Source organism: Ursus americanus, chromosome 31 (assembly GCF_024610735.1).
Source record: "Ursus americanus isolate L20-20 chromosome 31, mUrsAme1.1.p, whole genome shotgun sequence".
Lineage (NCBI taxonomy): Eukaryota > Metazoa > Chordata > Mammalia > Carnivora > Ursidae > Ursus > Ursus americanus.
This window is the reverse complement of record NC_142157.1, coordinates 15,327,094-15,351,726: the sequence shown is the minus strand read 5'-3', so window position 1 is coordinate 15,351,726 and position 24,633 is coordinate 15,327,094. Positions and strand designations below refer to the sequence as shown.

At 37.3% G+C, this 24,633-nt stretch overlaps 1 protein-coding gene across 1 annotated transcript in view; it reads right to left on the bottom strand.

Moving 5' to 3' along the window:
- Window positions 1-24,633, bottom strand: part of ARHGAP21 (Rho GTPase activating protein 21) — a 132,451-nt gene that overhangs the window by 10,056 nt on the left and 97,762 nt on the right. Inside the window, 12 exon segments of the mRNA XM_045786897.2 lie at window positions 517-606; window positions 684-757; window positions 1,401-1,479; window positions 1,579-1,734; window positions 2,523-2,665; window positions 3,721-3,860; window positions 3,935-3,999; window positions 5,971-6,255; window positions 7,410-7,535; window positions 9,891-9,927; window positions 12,845-12,947; window positions 13,097-13,264. Coding sequence (XP_045642853.2) covers window positions 517-606; window positions 684-757; window positions 1,401-1,479; window positions 1,579-1,734; window positions 2,523-2,665; window positions 3,721-3,860; window positions 3,935-3,999; window positions 5,971-6,255; window positions 7,410-7,535; window positions 9,891-9,927; window positions 12,845-12,947; window positions 13,097-13,264 — 1,466 coding nt within the window.

Genomic DNA, 24,633 nt, shown 5'->3' with positions numbered 1-24,633 from the left:
CAAACAGGGGTGAAAAGACATTTCTTGAAATCAATCAGGAAAAACTGAACACGAACGGAGTGGTAGATAATATTAAGGGATAACAAATTTCGGCGCATTTGACAAAGGTGACGTGATGCTGTTAAACAAGTAAGAAGGTCTTATCTGCTTAGAACTGAACGAAACAAAAAAGAAAATGTCAGTTTTCCCTGTATACTGTTGGGTGCATTTCGATTGCTGTATTGCACAAAAGCATCGCAAATGTACAGATGACAAATAAAAGACGCAAAATTTTGACTTTTCATTTTTCTTGCTGGATAAATGTAAAAGGAAATGTCTTTTCAAAATGGTGACGACGCATATTTTTAGATCTTTTGCTTTTAAGAGTGATCTTTTGAGGGGTTCATTGGCCAACAGGGTGTATTTTAAAGCTTTTGTTGAATTATAACCCTGGTTTTGACTGACAGGAAGCAATGAAGCATATTTTTTCAATGAAAGCCCCTGAAAGCACACCTCTTCAATATGTATTTCACACACCTTATTTTTTTCTGAATTTTCTGCCACTGTCTTCAGATGAGCGGAAAGGAACTTCAGAGTTTCATAATGATGTTCGGGCAAATCGTGAATCTGAAACATATTATTTTCACGATGGATTAAGAGGCTGAATTTCAGCTGCACCTCCAAAAATATAAAATAATACCTACTAGTCTTTTTAATGTTTTCAGACGGTCTAGAGGATCTTCTTTACGATTGGCCTCAATAAAGTCGGCATATTTATCTGACAACAACAATAAGAACAATAAAACAAGTTTATCTTAAATTGCTTGAGTTGTGATCGAGATTTCTTTTAAGGTTCAACTTCAAAATCCAATACAAAAACCTAGTAGGGATGACCCCAAATAGCCTTTGAAATGTAAGTCTCCAAAACAGCTAACATTTTTAATGATCCTCCAAGACTTACCATCAAATAAAATTCCCTAAAATGTGAGTTCTTTGGGAGTACCATCCTACATTTATAGTCTCCACTCTTTTTTGTCCCCCAACAACGACATCAACAACAGTGTCTTATATAAGTTAAATATTCGGCTTGACTGAAAAAATGTTTTTCTACTAATTGTACTTTATTATGTCTAAAGACTTTTGACAAAGAATAATAATACATTTTTAACTTGACAAGCAAACATGGACAAACAGGATAACGTATATTTTACTGAACCTAAATAATTTTATAAATTCTTATTTTTCACTGAAATTTACCTGGAGGAAAAACATTCTGAATGACAAAAAAATAGCCATAATTATGCTTTATAGAGAAGTAACAACTAAGCAAAATCTCCTGCTTCCTTTGACAAAATATTAATAATCTTTGGCTTTCCAACAACGTACTTTTAAACTGATATCTTTTGTGGGAGTTCACTCACCATTTGTGAAGAGAGGCTCAGGGAGTTTTCTGAAGAAGGATTTTAGTAAACTGCTTATCACATTCAAATCTCGCCATTTCTAGGTGTGCAAGATAGAAATATGGCATTTTTGTAGTCAATACCACCAAAGGGAAAAAAAACCACAGATCAGGTATTCAAATAGAAATAACACACTTACGTCATCTTGTATGTCAATATCAGCCATCCCCTTGTTGAGTTCTTCTTGCATACTTGAAATGGCCGCGTTATTTCCAGGAACTCTATAAATACCTGTATACTCAAGACCTCTTTCTTCAACTAATTTGCAACATATGTCAACTATTAATGGAATATACTGCAAAACAAGAAATAAATATTTTATTTAATACAGCACAAATGTTTATATTTGTTAGTAGATGTATATCATAGCTAAGAGGCCCTCTCCATCCAAGAGGAAATACATACATCAGTGCTATTTGATAGAAAATGCAGAATATAGACATTGCAGAACTGGGAATAGATTAGAAGGAGCGAGAGAGATCTGGGACAGTGGGAGGAGAACAAATAGGTCAAGACAGAGAAAGAAGGGTCCCCAGCGAGATGAATGTTGAAGAGGAAATGAGGCAAGTCTGAAGTAACGAGAATGTGGGAACAGTGCAGGTGAACAGGGGAATAAAGTCCAAAAGAGAAGAGGGGGAGAGAATCACATCAAGCAAGTCATGACACAAATCCTAACATGGACACTGTACACACACACACACACACACACACACACGTGTTTGTGCACACACGCACATTTACATTTATTGTACTTTCTTAATCAGGTTCTTGTTCTCATCTTCCTTTTTAAGGTGCCAAAAGCAGAAACACACATGATTTGAAAATGAAGTCTTACCATTTCAGATACATTCCTAATGGATGAATCATTATTCATTATTTCAGAGTCAATATGTTAGAAAAAGAGCATTACAGATAAAATTACTCAACACACCCTTACAGGTCAGCAATGCTTAGGGAAGCTGGGTCTGCTATGAAGAGGAAGATACTCAGCAGATTAATGACACTGTGTCCTCGGAGGGGCTGTGTCCTCGGTCCTACAATGACTACAACTGAACTAAAGACCGGGCGGCTGGGGTCTCCTACCCGATTGGTATGCGCTGGGGGGCAGTCATCCAGTCTGACACCGAACGTTCCTGTAGCAGTGGGCTTTTTTTCAAATGTCTTTCTCATAATACTTGGAATACCTTTTCTCCACGTGCCTTTGTCTTTTGGGGGACTGGTATCATCTTTTGATTGTTGTGCAAAAAAAAAAAAAAAAAAAGACAAGAAGAAAATGGAAACAAGCATGTTTAAATCATGACTTTAAAAGTCCTTTATCAAGATTTATATACATCAGAGTCCTGTACTAGAAATGATAGAGCCTGTATTTATCAAAAATATTGTATTATATTCTCTCCCTAATACAACATTCCTTTTAACCTCCCATATAATTTAATCTGAATCAGTGATGCTTTTCTGCCCTTTTATAATCTGTACCATGGTTTTCTTTAAAACAGTCAAGAAGATAGGATCAATGTGACTTCTTAATAATGAGATTTTAGCAAAAGCAAACATGATGGTTTTATCTCAAAATAACAGCGCCTGGATCCTCTACATTAAATTTATAGTGTCTTTTATATAGACGTGTATTTCCTTCGCTTCATCTTTATTTTTTTTAAAGATTTTATTTATTTATTTGACAGAGATAGAGACAGCCAGTGAGAGAGGGAACACAAGCAGGGGGAGTGGGAGAGGAAGAAGCAGGCTCCCAGTGGAGGAGCCCGATGTGGGACTCGATCCCAGAATTCCGGGATCACGCCCTGAGCCAAAGGCAGACGCTTAACGACTGAGCCATCCAGGCGCCCCTCACTTCATCTTTATTACAAGACAAAGACTCATCTTCAGGGAAAGCCCCATTAGCCTAGATGAGGTCAAGGTGACCTCTGAGTTAGCTCACACTGGGCTGAGGTCAGCAGAAATGGTACCAAAAAACATGAAATACCTTTATTTATTTATTTATTACTTTTATTTTTTTTACAGAGGGCGAGAGAGACAGAGAGAGAGAGAAAGCAGGGGTGGGTAGCAGCAAACGAAGGAGAGAGAGCATCTTAAGCAGGCTCCACGCTCAGCACAGAGCCTGATGCAGAATTCCATCTCACGACCCTGAGATCATGACCTGAGCCAAAATCGAGTCGGATGCCTAACCAACTGAGCCACCCAGGTGCCCCACGAAATACCTTCAAAACCCCAACTTTAAACCATCATCTGTGTTAAATTTATCCAGGAACACTAACATCAGTACCTTTACTGAGAAGTTTCCTTTCTGACTCTTCCTTGGGAGAGTGTGGACTTTGGGTCTTTGGCTCTGATTTGGCACCAAGCAGAGTCTGCCGAATGCTGAGACTCTGGCGAGGTGTTTTTGGCAACTGTTCTGCTTTGCTGCTGAAAGAAATGAACATTTCTTAACAGTTGTATTTTACATCCAAATTAACTTGTAGGCGTGGTGGGATTCTCACCTCATCAGACTGTTATATTCTTTTATCCTTCGGCTGATTAGATCCCTGTTAGTCACTCCAGTGTCCTACAGAATAAACAGGAGGTAAGATTAGAAAGTTAATTTGAAACAAGACATCGGGACCCCTACTTTTTGGAGGCTCTCTATTGTACTGTGCTGCTTAGCCCGTACAGCCCCGATCCTCTCGGTGGAGTTGTTTTAGAATCGCTGTCCCACATCACCATCCAATATCACTATGCAGGAAATGATCCAAGCGCCCCCCCCATCCACTGCTGAAAGAGTGTTCTGTTTGTTCTTTGTACCCCTAAGATTCCTGGAATAGTACCAGCAAGCAGCAGGTGCTCACACTTACTGATGCGACATTTTTTATAAACGCCTGGGAAGCAGCGGGCCAGTATTTTTCTCTAATTCCAGAAAGAATGATCAGCATTTCAAAATAATGCAGTTGGATAAAAGATGGAAAAATACTGTCAAAATCTGTTAATGACGAATTCATAGGAGTAGCGAGACGGAGGGGTATGTAGTGTCAGAAGTGGTATTTAGATTATCAGAAGAGAAAAAGCTCAAAACTGGGCTTTTCAACCTCAACAGATCATCTTTTACAATATGCTATATGGTAAACTCAGATTTTACCTTGAAGTGATAATTTTTTTCTACTGATTCCACTTATACATTGACATGCACCCTCAACCCTATTTATTTGTTTCATTTTGATTATAACGAACAATAAAATTTACAAATATAGGCTTTGGAGTCAAACAATCTCGAGTTCAAATACTTTTCCTACTTAGCAGCTGAGAGATCATACGGTTAAGATCTAGAGTGAGATCTCCCGGGTTTAAATCCCAGCCCTGACACTTACCAGCTGTGTGACCTTAGGGAAATTACATACCCTCTCTTTGCCAGTGTGCTTGTTTGCAAAATGGTGATGACAACAATAGGACACATTCATATGGTTGCTGAGACTTATGCATGTAAAACATTCTTACTTTCCCTGTTTACTTTGAAAAAATTCAGGTCTGATGCTCTCTTGACAATGCTGGTTACAGAACAAAGGTTGTATTGACACGGATCTGGTGTTAATTTTTAACCACAAACAAGGCTGGGCGTAAACTATCAGAGAAAAAGGCACAGTCATTTTTCCTATGACCTAAGTTTTCATAATCCGAATTGGACATAATTGGAAATGACTATATTAGAGAACATACTTTGCATAACCTTACAGTTAATGTGGGTGTCCCTGTGTCCCGTGAGCTAAGAGAAAAGAACCTTGTGTGCTTTTTTTGGTCATAACAATGAGCACAAAAAGTGAGAACAACATGTAAGAAAAACTGTGTTAATGACATGAAAAGATACTCTTGAGCAAAAGCTAGACTTAATCACTGCCAAATCTGCTCTGTCAAGTTTATCATTACATACACTAGAAATACAACATTACCAACGAAATTCCTGTTGTAAAAAAATATCCTGATGGCTGTGAGCCAGAAAATCTCAAGTCCCTAACCATTCCTTATCAAAGAGAAAAACTGGCTTTTCACATGATTTCTGACAATGCAAGTATTCTTAGAAGCCAGTGACTGTATGAGAGCAGGCTCTATTATATTCTCGACTACGCAGCTCCATGAATGAAAATCCTCATATCTGTATCTCTTTGTGTTTACATAGTAACTTGTTTGGTAAGTATTTTCACTACAACTTAAGCCCCACAATAATCCTGTTTTTGAGATAAGGAACCAGATCTGGAATGATTTAGTCATAAAGGTAATGACCAGGACTAGGACCTAGGATTTCCTGATCCTGCTTCTGAGAAAGCAGGCACAATCAAGAATTATCCATTTATATATAGTTCAGTAATGGTGATTTTCAAATAAGTGAAAATACTACAAACTAGGGTCACCTGAGTTTTCCTTTTGATCAATTTTTCAAGTGAAAATAGCATATTTTAATTTTTTTTAAACGTATCAGATTCTTTCAGTCTTCTAAGAAAACGGTGATGGAGGAATCTGGTTTTGTCGACATCCCCCTGAGCACACACACCTCTTCGTTGAGGTTGCTGCTCTCCTGGATGGTCTTGATCCAGGCCAGCATGTCATCTCTGTCCTCAGCCTGAAACAGGCACTCACAGTCCGAGGTGGTCAGTCGGAACACATTCTTCCTCTTGGTCTCACTGTAAGAGATGTCTATTAAGCAGGCATTGACGCTGATGGGCTGTTCTTCTTCAGATGGAGTCATCTGTTCTCTTTTGTCTTTGTACAGGTAAAGCGAATGGCCCCGAAGCACAACATACATCTGTTTCCACGGCCGAATACTTCCACCGACTCGCTGGAAAACATGAAACAGTTCAGGGACACTTGACGCTTGGCTCAATCCTAGTGACAGGATGAACACATCAGGCAACACTGTTCGCACACAGACATGCGCGTACACCCAGTGTATACAGCCGGTGTCTGCTTCACAATCATATACGTTTGTAAGGAGAGGAATGGCAAACAGTGGAGCATAAACCAAGCTAGGCAAGGTATTCCTATCAAAATCAAGGATGGTGAAATCTCAACTTTGATCTGGTTGGGGGGAAAAAAAAACCACTGTATTGTTCATGAACAAAGTTATTAAGATAAACTGAATAAAGTAATTGAGGTAAAACAAGAGTAGCAAAATACATACAATATATAAAAATGCTAAGAGAATCGAAAATAAGACAAAAGTCCATCAGAAAAATCTTCTGAATGACAGTATGGCTTAAGACAAGTCCCAGATCACGCAAATGACAAACACTACGTAAGGAGATCCCAAAACAGTAGGTACGAGTAACGAATGAAACTAACAAAATTGATCAACTTTCTACGGTCAAGCAACGATATCCCTATCCAAGGTGGGTTTTATTAAAAATTAAACTCTTTTGACAGTATTAAAATTTTTCTATAAATAATCTGCCCAAATACTGTAAGAGATTTAATTGCGTAGTTTTTATCGTACTGAAATCTACTTAATGAAGCATATAAATATTGTGATATTCATTTATATAACCCAATATTTATAAAATAAAGTGAAAGGAGGAAATCATAAAGGCAATTGAAAAGAAAAAACTGGGAAAGGTGAAATTAAAAATTTTAAATTATTCATATGGAGAGCTACCACTCCCTCAAGGAAGGCTCTGTGAAAACCTATGCCTAAGAAACTATTTAGTAAGAAGAGGTGAGTTCCTTCTTCAAAACCTTGATTTCTCTTTTTTGTTGGCAAAATATAAGACTATATATTCCATTTGCAGTTGATACATAGGACGAGAAAATACAAAATTAAATCAACGATCAGAATTTAAAAAAAAATTTTTTTTTTCCTCCAAATAGAAAAAGCTCTTTAGAAGTGGTATCTCCCACTCTCTCTTCTGGGTGATTTGCCATTTTATCTGTAAAGACTTTATGTGCTGTGCAGGGACTGCATTTCGTACCCCCGCAGCCACTGAGAAAGTGCACTACCTTGCCCTTGTCGGTGACAAGCGGTCGGAAATGGAGCCACCCTTCCTTGGCAGCATCGCTGAAAACCTCTGAGGAAGAATCTTTCCTGGACCCAGAGTCTTCGGATGACTTCTGGCTGTCTACGATCTGCAGAAAAGACCAAGAAAATATAGTAAAACACCAGCTCTTCCCTTCATCAACATTTGCACACTGAAATTGCTTTGCTGAAAAAGAATCTTTAATGTTCCAAATGAAGCGTTATTTTTGAAAAAATACTACCTTTATCAATTACATTAGAAACATTTCTGGTCTTGTTTAAGAAAGTAAAGTGAATTGACTACCATCATTTTTAAAAAGCCGTCTGCAGGAATTTTTAATCATTACAAAAATAATAGAAATAGCACAATTTTCTGCTCTCAAGAGCTCCTATTCTAGTGAGAAAAGACAAATCAAAATAAAAAAAGACAAGCAAATGATCGGACTGTGATTAGTACCATTTGGGAAAGGAACAGGGAAACACAGTAACAAATGACTGAGTCATGGCTAGAAGCTGGGGGTGCTGTGGCAAGGCCTTCTGAATAAAGACTACTTAAGATGAAATGTGGAGGAAAAATTTTAAAAGGGGCCATCCATGAATGGTCAGGAAAAAGAAAAGTTCAGGGAGAATGTATAGCTAATGAGTAAGTGTGTTTACCATTATCATTTTATTTTATTCATTTTTTTAAAGATTTTATTTGAGAGGGAGAGAGCATGAGCGGGGTGGGAGAGGGGGGTACCTGGGGCAGAGGGAGATGGAGACTCCCCACTGAACAGGGAGCCTAACAAGGGGCTCGATCCCAGGACCCTGAGATCATGACCTGTGCTGAAGTCAGATGCTTAACCAACTGAGCCACCCAGGTGCCCCTTACCCATTATCATTGTAAATGTTCACTGTTCAGTGTGAGAGAAACAGCTAATGAACAGATTGCTTAGGGTCTTTTAGGACATGGTAGGAAGCATGATGGGAAGTGATTAGGTGATGAATCAGATAAGTAATATTATCTGATCCCAGTTCAAAGGTCACTTCGCTTGCCACCTGGAGAATGGATTTTCCATCATGAGAAGAGGTGTTACTGTAGGAATCCAGGTGAGGCCCGATGGTGGCCTGGACTAAAGCTAACGTTAAGTGAAGACAGAGAATGTAGAGATTTGCGGTGTGGTAGAGTGGATAATACTTGATATGAGGGAGGGGGAGAAAGAAGGCACAAGGCTAATTCCCAGATCTGGGGCTTGAACACCTGGGTGAAGGGACTTAGTGCGATGCGGAAAACTGGTGGATAAACATGTCTGGGGGTAATCCACATCTCTTTGGCCATTAAGCCTTGACTGCTTATTAAACACCTACATAGAGACGTCAGCCTACACGAGTTGCAACTTGGGCAAGAGGCCAAGGCTAGCAGTGTAAACTTCGGGAGACCCCTGGATAAGATCATGTTGGCAATGAGGGTAGACAGAAAGGGTCAGAACCAGTTCTAGACATTCCACCATTTTAAATATTAGGCAGAGGCAGAAATGAAAACCAGCAGAAGAAAATGTTTTAGGAAGGGAATGGGAAATTGTGTTGGAGACTACTGAAAGGTCAAAGAAGTTAAAAATTGAAGATAACCGTTAGTTCTGGAACGTCCCTGGTCACCTTGGCGTGAGCAGTGTCATTCTGGTGTGTGTGGGTTAACAAAGATGTGACATGAGGAAGTGGGCACTATAGACAATTTTTTTCAAGGAGTTTTGCTATGAAAAGTGGGAGAGAAAACAGATGTAGGAAATAGAGGGGGATGGAGATTCGAGGGAGGTTTATAAAAAATATATAGTACATAGTGGTTGGTGTACTCATGTCTTCACGATGGTGAATGAGCCACTGGCAAGAGCAATTTTGCAGAGGGGAGAGGGATCTTGAGAAGTGGAAAGTGATAGAATCAAAGAAGAAACGTGGATGTAGGATTTTCACAGGCTCCTGTTCCAGTACAGATACTGATGCTAAGAGTAAGGAGGGCAGAAACTGTGGGCACAAATGAAGGTGGCTGACATTTTTGGAGAATGTAAAACAAGGAAATTCCTGTCTAACAGCCTTTGGTGTGTGTTTTCAATGAAGTATGAGGGAGGAGTAGATGGGAGAGGACAGGAGTTGCCTGTATGGAGGAAGCTGGAGGGGAGGCCTGAAATAATAATTTTGAGGAGAGAAAAACATGCATAGAACAAAATACAGGATTGCTGGGTAGTCAGGTTTTTGGCCATAGACTGATGAAGTGAGAAAAATCCACATCATGTGTGTAAAGTATTATATACTCGATGAATATGTTTAGAAAGGAGAAAAGAACACTTACTACATCATATTTCCCAAATGTACCTGAAACTGACAGAATATAGAATAACAGAAATAATTCCCTATGATGAGCCAAAGTAATAAGCTCAGGTAAACAGAAATATTTCTCATTTGCTCATACTTAACAAATACTGAATACCAACCTTGATTCCTTTCAGGCTAGAGACGTGCTTGAAGGACCTGTTGGCAAGAAGTATATAAATATTTGCAATAAGTGCATAACACGCCTTAAAGAAGTAAAAACCATTTGAACATCGCAAGTAACCTGCCAATGATAAGCTGACATTTCCTCATTACCATGTTAAAAGTTCATTGTGCCATGCAAATGAGAAAAACAGCTAATTGTATAAGTATTTAAACTTCTGATTCCACGATCGAAGCTTTCTTAGTGGATCTGTAAATTTAAACCATCTCTGCATCAAGTGTGAGATTTTACCCTTCCTCTTAGGAAAAAAACTGCTCAGGCTAAACATTGAGCTTTAGAATAAATTATTAGTTAACCATAGTTGCAGTGCTCTATTAAGGGTTCCCGCGATGTTAATGATGGATGATGCGGTCGGAGGAACACAGTCAGGGCCGGTGCAGGCCCACGACTCCTCCTGCCAACCACATTCGGGATGCTTTGGTTAGAGACCAGCTGCTGCCATTGAAAAGGCTTAGGGCTTCTGAAGATAGGTTCGCTTTAACTATTCAAGTTTAACTTTAGGGGACAAAGATTTATTTTTTAATTCAAAATTCATTTTAAGGAATTTAGGATTGCAAGATGTGACTGAAGACGGCACTGCCCTCCACTCTGAAGCCAGCCCAAACAAGATAGCCAGAAACAGATACGCCAATTCCATCTCCAGCACTATCCGGACACGCCCGTAACTGAATGGCGATAGATGTATGTACATGAAGATGGGTGGTTAAATGCGGTGAAGGGAAGAACGGACATAGGAAGAGAGGACACCTCTGGTTGCACCTCTCAGACAAAACTGCAGTGCACTGCTCTCTGAAGATCAAAACCTTCCCTTGTTTGGAACAATGGGAAAGGGGCGCCGGAGCTGCTGACAGGAGCCTCACTCATCACCACGGATATCGGAGGGTATGAAAACGGAGGAAGAAACACACAGTCCTGCCCTCTTTGCAGGAAGCAGTGTGCAGCTGGTGCAGGGTGAAGCAGGCTCTGAAATGTGGCCGTTAAGGTATCTTCTTAGTGAGGAAGGAGTAAAGGCTAAAAGAGCTCACTAACTCAAGTCCGCACCATCAGAACAATTCCTGCCAGTCTGGACCACTCCCGTGGCCGCACCTCACACCAACTTCCCCCAGGCGTTGGTCCGGGAAGAACTGCTATTATTGGAATATAAATAATCATCGAATGGAAGCTTCCGAGAATCTATACAAAAATACTCTGATAAAAAAAAAAAAAACGTTTTTTGACCAAAGTCTCAAAATCGTAAAATGTCAATGTTCCTTAATTGTGTAAGTGAAAACACTGCGTCGTTAAAAATACCCAAGAAAAATTTAAGAACTAGAAAATTGACTTTGAAGTTCAAATAGTAAAATAAACAGAAATAGCCAAGAGAATTTAGAAAAAACATAAAGTAATGAGAGAATGGTCCCATCAATAATAAAAATATTATGCAACCACTCCAATAAACAGAATCTGGTGTATGTGAGCAGAATCAACTGAACAGAATGGAGGCTACAAATAAAACTAAATGTATTTAATAATTTAGTATATGATAAAGATGAAATATCAGTAGGAAAAATATTACATTCAACAGATGTTTTGGGGACAACTGAGAGACATGGGAAGATATGAAGTTGGCCCTTCATCTCACTAATTGGAATAAAATAAACTCCAGATGAATCAAAGTTGTAAATACACACACACACACACACACACACACACACACACACACACAGAGAAAAACATATTTGAGAGGCAAACATAGAAGAATTTTGTCTTAATTCTGGAGGAAAGGCTTTTTAAATATGACTCAAAATCTGAAAGCCATTAAAAAAAATCCTAAATTTGACTGCAAAGAAAACGTTTAACATTTTTGCACTTAAAAAAACATTTTTATTTTTAAAAAAATTTAAGAAAATCCAATGAAAAATACTGAATTGGGAAAAGACCTGCAACACTTCTCTCAGGAAAGAGCTAGTTTCCTTTATATAAAGAGCCTCCAGAAGTCAATAAGGAAGAGCAGCAGGGAGATGGGCAGAAGATACGAACAAGCAGTTCACAGGAAAACAGAAATACCTCTTAAATGTATATATGAAATGATGCTCCATTAATAAGAAATTTCAAAAAAAAAAAAAAAAACCCTACACTATGATACCATTAGATTTACAAAAAATCAAATGTTAAATAACATGCTGGGCCAGGGAGGGGCAGAGACTTCTGTGCGCTGCTGGTGGGAATGTGATTTGGTACAAGCTTTATGGAGAGCAGCTGACTATGAATATGCATATTAATATAAAAAAATACACACCCTTGATGTAACAATCTTTCTTTCAACCACACTCACTTGTATACTAAATGAACGATGTACAAATACAGTCATTGAAGTATTGTTTGCAGTAGCAGAAGATTCAATCAATCTAAATGTCTATTTATAGAATATAGAATGACAGTTAGCTGTATTTTGGTACAACTATTCAGTGGAAAATGAAACAAGCATGAAAAAGTTGAGCCAGGCATGATCAGTGTGCACAGCATCCATCATTTGTTTATAAAAATAATTAGAATATGTACACACACATATAAGCCTATGTAAACCTGTGTATGTGATTTTATGCAGAGAATAGCTCAGAAAACAGTTAACAGTTGTTTCAGAAGAGACCTGGGTGGCCAGAAGCCTACAGTAGCAGTGATTGTTTAATACAAATATTTTTTGCATTACGTTTATGTGTTACTAATTTTTAAATATTAATTTTAAAAATTCACCTGGATATATTATGGAATAACATTATTTTATTTTTTATTTGAATTTCTAATGTAAATTTAAAAGTATAAAAGAAATCATTAAAATTCAGTATTTATATGTCAAAGTCATGCTGAACACCCACAAACAAATATTTAAAATGATATGCTTGAGACTCTTACAATTTTGCATCTTCTCTGTAATCATCCAGGCCCTCATCATAGGATTTTGATCTTTCGGTCTTTGAGCTGGGCTGGGCATCCAGGCTGGGAGGGCCAACAGATTCTGTAATTAAAAGCCAACATTTAGACATTTGCAAGTGGTTTCCCGATCCTTTTCATAGTGGGGCGATCACAGTTTGTCATAGGGTTCTAAGTGGAAAACTTAGAAAACAGAAAGAGAGATGGTTTGCACAGCCACTCACTGAAACGTACCCTGGTCATGGGAGAGCTGGCGGCGAATTAAAGGAGCCGATGTGGTGAGGCTGGGTGGGACCATTGCTATGGAGGGTGCCTGGGGTGCCTGGGGGGTGGAGGCTGAGATGACAGCAGAAGCGGGGATGTGTGCAAGGTCATGATCAATGCTGGGGCTCGTTGGTTCATCTGGAAGATAAAACGAAAATAAATATTGGCGGGACACCTGGCTGGTTCAGTCGGCGGAACACGTGACTCGATCTCGGGGTCTTGAGTTCAAGCCCCACACTGGGCTTAGAGCTTACTTAAAAAAAAAAAAAATTAAGAAAAAAAAGAAAAAGAAAATAAATATCAGAATGCTAAAGACCTAATTATTAATAATCAATATTCATTATTTAAAAAAAAGATACAGATTTTAACACTTAGCCACTAAAGCACCAATAAATAACATACTTGTCTGTTAAAAATCTTATACAGTTATTACTCTAGTAATTCCAAATAATTTTGAGAATGTGGTCCAAGAAATTCAATAAGTTGCTTCTTCTACCAACAATTAATACCTTCATTAACTGATAATCAAGATGTCAAAGTTACAGGTATTCAGAACCTAACCTATAAAAGCAGAACGATAACCATGTACCACCCTCAAAGAATTACTTTCCCAATTGTAAATGTCTTACACATCATTTCAGGAAGCTAAGCAAGGTGACCTGGCTGAGGCTTACCTTTCAGAGTATCGAGTCCTAAAACCTTCCTGTGCACAAACACACAAGGGTATTTTCGATTTTTGTAGAAAAATGAGAAAGAACAGTTTATGGCTTCCAGAAAAGTTACACATCATCAAGACCATTGCTATAGATGAAATGTCTGTGTTGCCCCCAAAATTCATCTTGAAACCCAATCCCTAATGTGATGGAATCTGAAGGGGGGTGCGGTTTGGGAACGGATAAGGTCAGAACAGTGGAGCCCTCATGAATGGGATTAGCACCCTTCAAAAAGTAGCCTGAGAGAGATCCCTTGGCCCTTCCTCCATATGAGGACACAACTTCTAAGAACCAAGAATCAGGACCTCAACAGACACCAAGTCTGCTGGCGTCTGGATGTTGGACTTCCAGCCTCTGGAACTGGGAAAAATAAATGGCTATTGTTTAAGCCACCCGGTCTGTGGTATTTAGTGGCCCAAATGGACTGCGACAGCCACTGGGAATTTGTTTGGCACTTTGGTGCAAATCAGGAATAGGTGCCCTCTTCCCCAGGCAAATGTCGGCCCTTGCCCAGAGGGCCCCACTTGCCCCCTTGAGCAGATGCTCTGGAACCCCTGCAGGAATATAGATGTTTTAGGTGTTATGAATTTGAAGCTTCTCAAAAGCCTGTCACTATCTGTCAAGAGCAGAAATGCCATATGTGTGCATACATAATAACAACAGCTAACATATGTATAGAGCTTAGTGTATCATTCTAAATAATTTAAATATATTTTTCACTTAATTCTCATGAAATTCTACGAAATAAGTACTATTTTACAGATGAAGAAGCCAAACAGACAGGTTAAGTAACTTGTGTAAAGTTACCAAGCCACAGGGACAGAATGTGGACCTGAGAGTCTGAATTTTTGCTCTAGAAGTATAAATTATATTTGTTTTCCAAACTGGTGAGTAACAGCTCTATTCAAAATTCTTACTCTTATAAAAACATCAATGGTTTAAATTCTAATATTCTAGGCCAGGAGAGTATAATTTAATAGAATGCCAGAACTATATTCCCTAAAATCAAATGCCCTAAAAGTCTTAGGAAATCATTAACAAAACCCTTTATAAAGAATATACTATAATGATGAAACAGGCTTTTGATTTCTTGATTTAAAAGATCAAACTATTTTAATTTTGACCAAATTTTAAGAATGCTCTATCATTTTAATGGTTAGCATTTTCATCAAGATGACTAATGATATAAAACTATAACATTTATAGCTAAAATCTGTAAATTCTGACTATCTTATTTTATGTTTTTACAAAGTCTTTAAAAGCAGCTCTTCATATTCTAGCACTAGAAAACATTTTTAAAATTTCTCTATGAATCAAGGTTACTAATTATATGACAATTAAATACCCTATGTTAGTAAGCATGTAATTATTCTTTTTTTCAAAAGTAAGAAGGTAACTAATTTTAAATCATTATTGAATAAGGATAAAAATTAAACTTTACTAAAGATTATAATATTCTTTATAACTATCATTATGGTGTAAATTACCACAAATTAACCAATTTTTCCAAATGATACATGTGTCTGAAGTAAGTTGGGTCTTCTGGGGTCTGCTTGGGCCACCAATCTGTTATGGACTCAGAGGCATGGTTATGAATGGGAAAATACTGTATTCTTTAGAAATTATCTGGCATATGTAGTACTGAGAGTATTAACAGCAGGAAGAGATTTCTGTAAGAAAACATTCCCAACGGTGGTGGGTAATACAAATGTCAAAGAGTGCCTAGGAGATGCTGTGGGAGAAATCTTTCAAGACAATTTTAGGCCTTGCAAAGTAATTTAAAAACATTTCTACATTTATTTATTTAAAATTAAATATCACGGAGTAAAATTCAAAATGTTCATGGATTAAGCATTAAACAAAATTTCAAAGGCAATTTTTTCTTATGGCTCTGGACTTCCTAGAGGTATGCACTCAATCTCTTTTGACTTACTACATTCTGGAGGAAATTTCTGTATTACATTGGGTTGAAATAATCTCTGCTTTAAGCCCTTGTATGCAAAAAGGGCTGGGATAGACACCCACCTGCTCCAGGGAGCAAGGGTGAATGGAGAGGCCTGGGCGGGAGGCTAGCACCCTGTGCTCACACACTTCAGTCCTGTTGCACTCTTTAGAATAAATATATTTACTTCTACGTTAAAGAGAGACAAGGAAAAGCTAGCTATACTTTTAAAACACAAAGAATTACATTACCTCACATTTATGAATTGTACTTTAATAAATCTAATTCTTCATTCCCTATAAAAATGTGAGAACTTTTCTATTGTTTTAAAAATACCATTGTTGTTGTAATGATTAATTGGAATTTTAAAACCTTAATTTTAACATATGCTTTCATTATTACCAATGTGTAGGTTATCTACAAACAACGATAATTTGGGCTTATCTCATTTTCCAATGTAAGAAAATGTGCACTATTTGGTTGTCCAAAGAGAAAACCAGTGTGCTGTCAGATTTTCAACGAATTTCTGTATTTTTAATAATCAAACTTAAATATTCTGTCAGATGAAAATAACGGACCATCTTTGTCCGAGGCATGTCACACGCTACATTAAGACGGTAAGTAATGCATGCAGAACGCTTTTATGAACTATTAAGGCTGCAGACTTGCTATTATCAAGTGGCATAATCCCTCATGGTAAACTGAACTACGTAGTCAAAGGACTGACTGAACATCTGAGGCCTTCATTTACTTTATTCACGAAAAGCCCCATAGCGCTTCACAATAAAGAAAAGGTGGAGAAGACACTGAAATTGTTCTATATTCAAATCCAAAGTGATCACTGTTTCTTAATCTATAAAAAAGACAGACCTGAATGCCTCAAATTTTTATTTTATTTTTGGAAAATACTGTTTTCCAAAAATAGATAAATAATTAATTCCCACAGAAAATATATACTCTATAATTCAATTTGGATTTTTTCCAAAGGGAGAATCCTGCAAGCTATTATGTTTAAGCTGATTATTCATATCTGAATAAAAAATTTTCACTGTTCTCTCTTTCAATTAAAATTCTAGAAGAACATCTACAGGATTTCACAAATCAAGAAAAATATAGGGGCACCTGGGTGGCACCGTCAGTTAAGCAACCAACTCTTGGTTTTGGCTCAGGTATGATCTCAGGGTCCTGGGATCGAGCCCTGCATAGGGCTCTGTGCTCAGCACGGAACCTGCTTGGAATTCTCTCTCCCTCTCCCCATATACCTCCCCCACCATTCTCTCTCTCTCACAAATAAATCTTAAAAAAAAAAAAGAAAAATATAAACAGGAAATCAAGGAGGCATATTGTGAAACTTTCATGTATAACTCTTTGAATTACTTTTCAAACAACAAAGGAAAAAATGGAAGCCCTAATACATACTGAGAGCTCTTATAAATAGAAACAACTAAAATCATCACAGAAGAAGAGCAAAATACACGAAAAGACAAATCATGGAACAAATGCAAAAGCCTAATAAAAATGTGGAAAAAACCTCGTGAAAACCTGACTACTAATGAAATAACAAATTGAAACCAAGGAAAATGGGACAGCTGTTTTTCATCTCATAACCTGGCAGATAATTTTCATCTCATGATTGTTCCTCTTCATCTTCTGCAAGATGACTGCAGAGAATGTACGCTGCTAGCTGCCCATCTCTATCTCTGGGGTTCAGCGGGGCTACCAGCGTGCTCGCCCTTCTGTGGATGGGCATACGCGCCAGGCCTGACCCCTCCTAGGGCCCTCGCTCACGGAGTCCACAGTGACTGGCCAAGGCTGAAGAATCTGACCCAGTCAGGACCAGTCACAATCTCTCCATCAGATTTGATATATGGCTACTGAAAAAAGTACGGTCTTTTTCTTCCCTTCCTTGGGGAACAAGAACTATAAAAAGCAGTAAACTGAGCCGTCAGTGGCCATCTTTTTTACCATGTGGAGAAAAAGTATCTGAGAATGAAGAAAGCAAAACTGAGAAAAAGAGACATAATCTTGATGCCAAATCACTGGAGTGTTGAGATCCCGCCATGCACAGAACTAGGTCTACCCCAAAACTTCTTCACTGTGAGCCGACATTCCTTTTTGGCATGAGCTAATATGAAAAAACTTGCTATCATTTGTAACCAAGAGAATTCCAACCAACACAAAAGTAGAACATGGTGTGTTTCTTTTTTTTTTTTTTAAAGATTTTATTTATTTATTCGACAGAGATAGAGACAGCCAGCTAGAGAGGGAACACAAGCAGGGGGAGTGGGAGAGGAAGAAGCAGGCTCACAGTGGAGGAGCCTGATGTGGGGCTCGATCCCATAACGCCGGAATCACGCCCTGAGCCGAAGGCAGACGCCCGACCGCTGTGCCACCCAGGCTTCAGAACATGGTGTGTTTCTAGTTCCCCTTCTGGAACAAGCATTACTCCTCAGGAGACCTACTGTCCAGTGCTGCAGGTTAGAACAGAGTGCTCTTCTAAAATGAGCTAGGTTATGAGGAATTTTTCTCACCGTTCAAATAATTACTCAAAGAAAGCATGACATCAACGTGGTTTGTATTTTAAAATTATAGTTGAGAATAATTTTATAAAAGTAGTGAAATTACTGGAATTTTTGGCATAGACTATAACAAAACAGTCAGTTCCTTGAAGTAACTTTGCTTTTTATTTCACCTCTGCCAGGAAGAGGTAATCGTCTCCCCTCCCCAAATTACACTATCACTTAAGGAATGTTAACGGCATAATATTCAAAGATGGAATAAACTGTATGTTGCAAAGGGAGGAGAAAATTTGTATAAGTTGGAAGAAATAGTGACTAATGTAAAAGTGTATATAGAGGGGCGCCTAGGTGGCTCAGTCAGTTGAGCGTTCGACTCTTGATTTCAGCTCAGGTCTTGATCTCAGGGTCGTGAGTTCAAACCCCGCGTTGGGCATATTTCCAAAATAGCATGAGTGTGTGTGTGTGTGTGTATGATTTTTACTAAAACTATGGATTGAACAAACCACTTCTGTTCCAAGTCCACAAGAAGGGACATTCACTACAAATGACCTAGAAAGTCAATCTATACCTCAAGCAAAATACATGTTTAAAAATCTTTGAGATTTTTCCTTGTCCTTAAGGAAAAGGAGAATAAAATAATGCTAATGGATTCTTTGTCTTAAAAAGAAATTCAAATGGGAAAACTGTCCTTTCTTTTTCCTTGCCTTCTGAGATACTTACACTCAGTTTAAATCAAAGGAGATGGACCCAGTTATCTCAGGCTGAATTCTCCTTCCAGTAGGCAAGCATAAGCTCTTTCTTACGTATTAACGAGTAACAACTGATTAATCCTTGGTAATACCATGGGTTTTTTTGTTTTCTTTTGTTTTTAATCTAATGTACCCACAATGAAATAGAGTCATTCTAAAAAACTGAACTCCCTAGGCAAATTTTACTTAACCCTATTAATAGCAATATCAGTTACTGAACATCAGGTGGAAAAGTTTTGGGGTTGATAAAGATGACATGCTCAAAAAAGTCCACATACCTTAAATTTAAAAGGTATGGTTGGAAAGAATGCTTAAAAAATAAGCCAATAATATATTAACATGTGCTTCTCATCTCTGATCATCAAGTGACAGATCTCTACTTACTGAAACTCTTCATTAGTTATAAACAGAGCTCTGGAAACAGTAGGTCCTATTAACTTTTATATAAACTGGTAAGGGGTACCACCAGCTGTTTCAAATATCCCCATGTTTTATAATAATTCAACTCATTATCATAATAGGATTTATTATGAACAAGCTTCTTTACTAATCAGCTCAATAACATGCATTTAAGTTAACATTTGGCTTTGTGAAAGTCATTTTGAGATTTGGATATTTTAATCACCAAAAACCCAATGCTCAATCTTCCTAAGAGAGAGATGATTTTTTAAAAGATTAGGAAGTGAGGAGAATTTTGAATGCTCTATGCATGCTTGCCATAGCCAGTTGGCAGTTGGTGCTGAAGCAAAGGGAGTGGAGCTGTAAATCCAAGAGGAACTGTTGTGACAGTAGAGATTGGGAAGGAGAGAGATGAAATTGGAGCGGAAGCAGGAACGTGTGTGGTCGCGTGGTCAGTGCTGGGGCTGGTTAGCATGCTGGCAAGACAGTGTGAACCATATTCGCATAGCAAGTGCTCTCACATTTAAACAGGGCAAGTGGGAGCACTACTTTTAGACTGACCACAGATAACGGTTCCAATTACTTTGCTGAATTTCTGCAGTCCCAGAGATGAGACGAGTTAACCCAAGGTTTTAAGATTTTGTGGGTTTGTGTGTGGGGAAGGGGCATGTGCACATGAAAATGGACCCAGCTTGCTAGCTGACAAATGCTGGAAGTATTCATTTCAAGAAATCCGACACAGTTACTCTAAAAACAATAAATATGAGGCACCAATTTCACCAATTTTTCTTTCAAATGATTAATTTTCACACAGAAAATAAGCAAGCTATTAGGAATGGGGAAGACTGAGCAGGGGGTCCTGTCTTGTTTGTGTGAAAGCCATTTAGTTTTCCTGGATATTAAATTCTTACCTACAAAGTACAGAAAGTGGACAAAATTATCAGAAAGGTCAACTCTAGTCAAGAGGCCTGCAATAATAAATCCACTAAAGGTGCAAAATTAACATTTGTGTAGTAATTTAAAATACCTTTAGGTTTTTCTAAACCAGGGATTTGTTAGGGGGCTTTTGAGGTTTGGATTTATTTTAAAAACTGCCAGATGTGGCTGAGACTGTAGTTACTATCAGATCTGTTTTCAACATTAAAGAACTAGCTAAAAATCGAGAAAGTCTAACTTTAGGGAAATAATTTGTAGTTTTCGTTAAGTGCTAAGTTAAATTTTTTTTCCCTAAATAAATCAGTATAGTATTCTACAAGGTGTGCTGCAGATAAATTTGAAATATTTTAGGATAAAAGCTAATGCTCCTACCAAAGGAAGGTAAATGGGCATCTAAAATTATTCCACAGTGAACAGTTTTGTTAACAAACTTGGAACACGTACATTTATTTACTGGAAAGAGGCTAATTCAATCTTATGAAGTCTGAGTTAAGAGCGTGATCCCGGCATTATGGGATCGAGCCCCACATCAGGCTCCTCTGCTGGGAGCCTGCTTCTTCCTCTCCCACTCCCCCTGCTTGTGTTCCCTCTCTCTCTGGCTGTCTCTATCTCTGTCAAATAAATAAATAAAATCTTTAAAAAAAAAAAAAAGAATGGTGAATATTAAATGTAGACTTATTTTTTAGGTTAAGCTTTAAAACAGTAAAAGGCCAGGATTTAAATTTTAGCACATTTTTAGGGCATTGTCCAAAGACTATGAGATTCAGAGCCAGCAGCTAATCAGCTCTGTCAGTTACCTGCTGAGAGACCCTGAGCAAACGACTTAACTTTCCTTATCCATAAAGTGGGTTATTTACTCCTGACCTAAAGGATTGGTACATGAAATACTTGTTAGGTTATAAAGTACCACAGAAGTTTGGGGATTCTGTTGTTATATTAAAAAATGAACACATCATTACTCAACAGAAGCAAAAATCTCAAGTTTTTAAGTGCCAGTGGAGTCACAGCTTGTGGGAATGCTGGTATATGACAAAGACTGTAAGATGATGACTATAATTCTTGTCTTTCTAGATCAGTTGCTTTGTAGAAAGACTCAGTACGTATTAGCGTAAAAGAGGGGCCAGGAGCACTGTCTATAATAAACCTGCTGGCATTAGGAGACTAGAGCTCCCAGAGGGAGAAGTTGGGTATAAAGGGACAGTCACCCACTCCCATTGCTGTTGGGTAAATTTCAGACACTGTAATCTAGGTACATATCTCACAAGCTTTAAAACCTCTAAGTTGGTTTAAAATGGCAGGACCAGTAAGGCTGTACCAATCGAATTCAATTTTACATAGGCTAACACTAAGTACATGCAGATGGGCCAACTTTGGGGTGAGAACAACAAGAAGCGTTAGAAATATGGCGAGAAAAAGGGAGGAAAATGAATTTGAAATGAAATCTGAGTGTGGGTGATACAGCTATAGTTTTCTTTGCATTAATAATTACAAGAGTAGTATAAAGGAATGTAGGAAGTTCCGATTGTAGAATACATCTTAAATCCTGCTACTAAATGTCAAATTACTTATGAACGCACTACTCATTTTGTGTTTTGTGTTTACTCGTAAAAGAAGTAAAAATGTATTTTCAGTACTTACTATGAAGCTTTATAAACTGCCTGTGGGGGGTAAACAAAATACTGTCAGTGACTGATATTCCTAATTTAAAAACAAATAAAACGGTTATTTTCTTCATTTCTCTAAACCTTTGTGAACCAAAAGAAATATTAGACATCAAATGTGTAACAAGATGTTGGAAAATTTTCTTTCTGTAAGACATACCATTTGCTCTGTATTATAAATAACTAAACAAATGAATTGGCTCCATTCTCTGGTATTTTGGGAATAAAGCCAAGGCACTTAATTCTTTTTTTTTCCCCCTGCATTAACCTAGAATGTTTTCAAATGACAAAAAAAATTATTAAAATCACAGAATATAAGATTCTGGAGTGTGATGATACAAAAGCAAACCTTAATTTCTTTCCTTTTAATTTAAATGTTCCACAAGATAGCATAAAGTATATTCTCTGAAGTGTTTTATGATATATTGAACAGAGATCCTGTAAATAGAAAGATTCATGGTCAAATACTTCTGAGAAAAACTGTATTAGAAAATATACCAAAGAAGTGTATAGTAGCATGTTAATGATTCTAAGAGTCCCATGATAAAGACAAACAAACAAAACTTATTTAACTATTTAAACCCAGTATTTCTCAATTTATTTGATCACTGATTTTTTTCTTCTCCTTAATCAAATGGAATTAATGTTCCTAGAAAATACATTGGGAAACATTGCAAATAGTCTCTTTTACTCCATTTCAATGCTGTTGTCTGTCCCATGTATGTGTGTATATATATAAATATATATGCACACATACACATATAAATTCAATTATATATATATATATATATATATATATATATATATATATATAAAATTTATAAAATAGATTGGAAAGAGAAACACCTATGGGTCAGATAACACTTTAAAGCTCAATAATAAAAGGATTTCAATACTGACTGAATTATGGAACTTCTACTTAATGAACTCTAAAAGTTCTTTTATTGACTGGTTGTTTACATATTCAACAACAGTCTCTAACAAGTATTTTTTGGACTTCAAGGTTAGGGTAAAGGATTTTAGTTAATCGAAGAGCTAAAAGCTTTTCACAGTAAAAAGGCAAGTATAGTAAGGAAAAGAAATTATACTTTTTCGATATTGTTTTCTAAAACTTAGATAAATACTATAATTCTTTCCAACGCCTTTACTTCAAATGGCATACAATTTCCTAAGAGCCATTAAAATGCCGTAATAACTCAGGAGGCATGGCCTTATCCCACTGAGGGCCTAGAAACTTTTAAGAATGCTTACATCAATGGACAACATTTACATATGGAAACACAGTGAAATCAATTCTTTGTATTTCAGTTTTTTATCCTGCTCTATTCCACTGGTTATGGTACAACTGACATACCACAGTAATTATATGCTATATATTAAGGTTTTAGAAGTATATATGAAGTATATATGAAGGAGTATATATATTTAGGTACATATGAAATTGTCTTGAGAAGTACTTAAAGTAGAATCTGATCAGAAGTAGTGAGCATTTTTATTTTTAGTGAATAAACAAAATAGCTTATTGTAATCATTTCTCTAAATCAATATGGATATAGAATGAGATACATTTTTATTTATACCTTAGCCAATGTTCTCTCTTTGTAATAATCGACTTGTTGATCTAGTCAAAGGATAGATAGATAACTAGAGGAAATATTAACAGATAAAGCTAGCACATTTTTTATTACTCCAGTATAATCTGATTATGTTGTTCTTATTAATGTAGGAAGAAAATATGATGCCATTATTCTGCTAAGATCTCATAGGCTTATCAAATACAGTCACAGGTGGTAGGGACTTTTACGTTTAAAAAAATCATTAATGATTTTTAATCATTTTAATGATTTTAGTCATAAATCATTAGTCCTCAGTTACTTTCTATAAAATACCTAGATGTATAAGATTCCATTTATGGCAAAGTTCTATTCTCTGAGCTTGGATTTAAGGGTATGGATATAAATATGAGTACAATTTAAGTTGAGATTCCCCACAATGTTTACAACTTGAATACATCATACTTATAAACAAATATAAGTTACACAGAATTTTCTCAAAAGCTGACTCTGATAGTGTTGCCCGATAGTCTGATAGCTCAGTAGATTTAGAAAATGTGTCTAGAAAAGAAAAACCCTGAAATGTTGCTCGAAGAGAAGCACACTATACTACAAAATTATGGAGAACTCTTCATGAACTCATGGGGTAACAGGGTGAGAATGAGTACGGCCTTGTCCTCAAAAGAAGGCCCCCGCATCACACAGCTCCAGGGGGCGCTCTTCACAATGTATCTATATTCATGGTGCCCTCTGGAGCTGTGCTCTGTGAGGACACTGAAGCAGCCGGCCAAGTGTCAGTGTCTACTGTTTATTAATTGTGTCACTTTAAGGAAGTTATAACCTCTTTACAGCTTAGACGTCTCCTTACTAAATAAAGGTAATACTAAGGACACATACGATAATCCTGTTAGCGGATATGTGTTGGGGCTGCATAGTAACTGTGATGAGAGCTCTTTTTTTGATTTTGCTATACATTTAACCGTCATCTTCAAAATTATCAGCCTATAATTTCAACCAATATTTACTGAGTGCCTT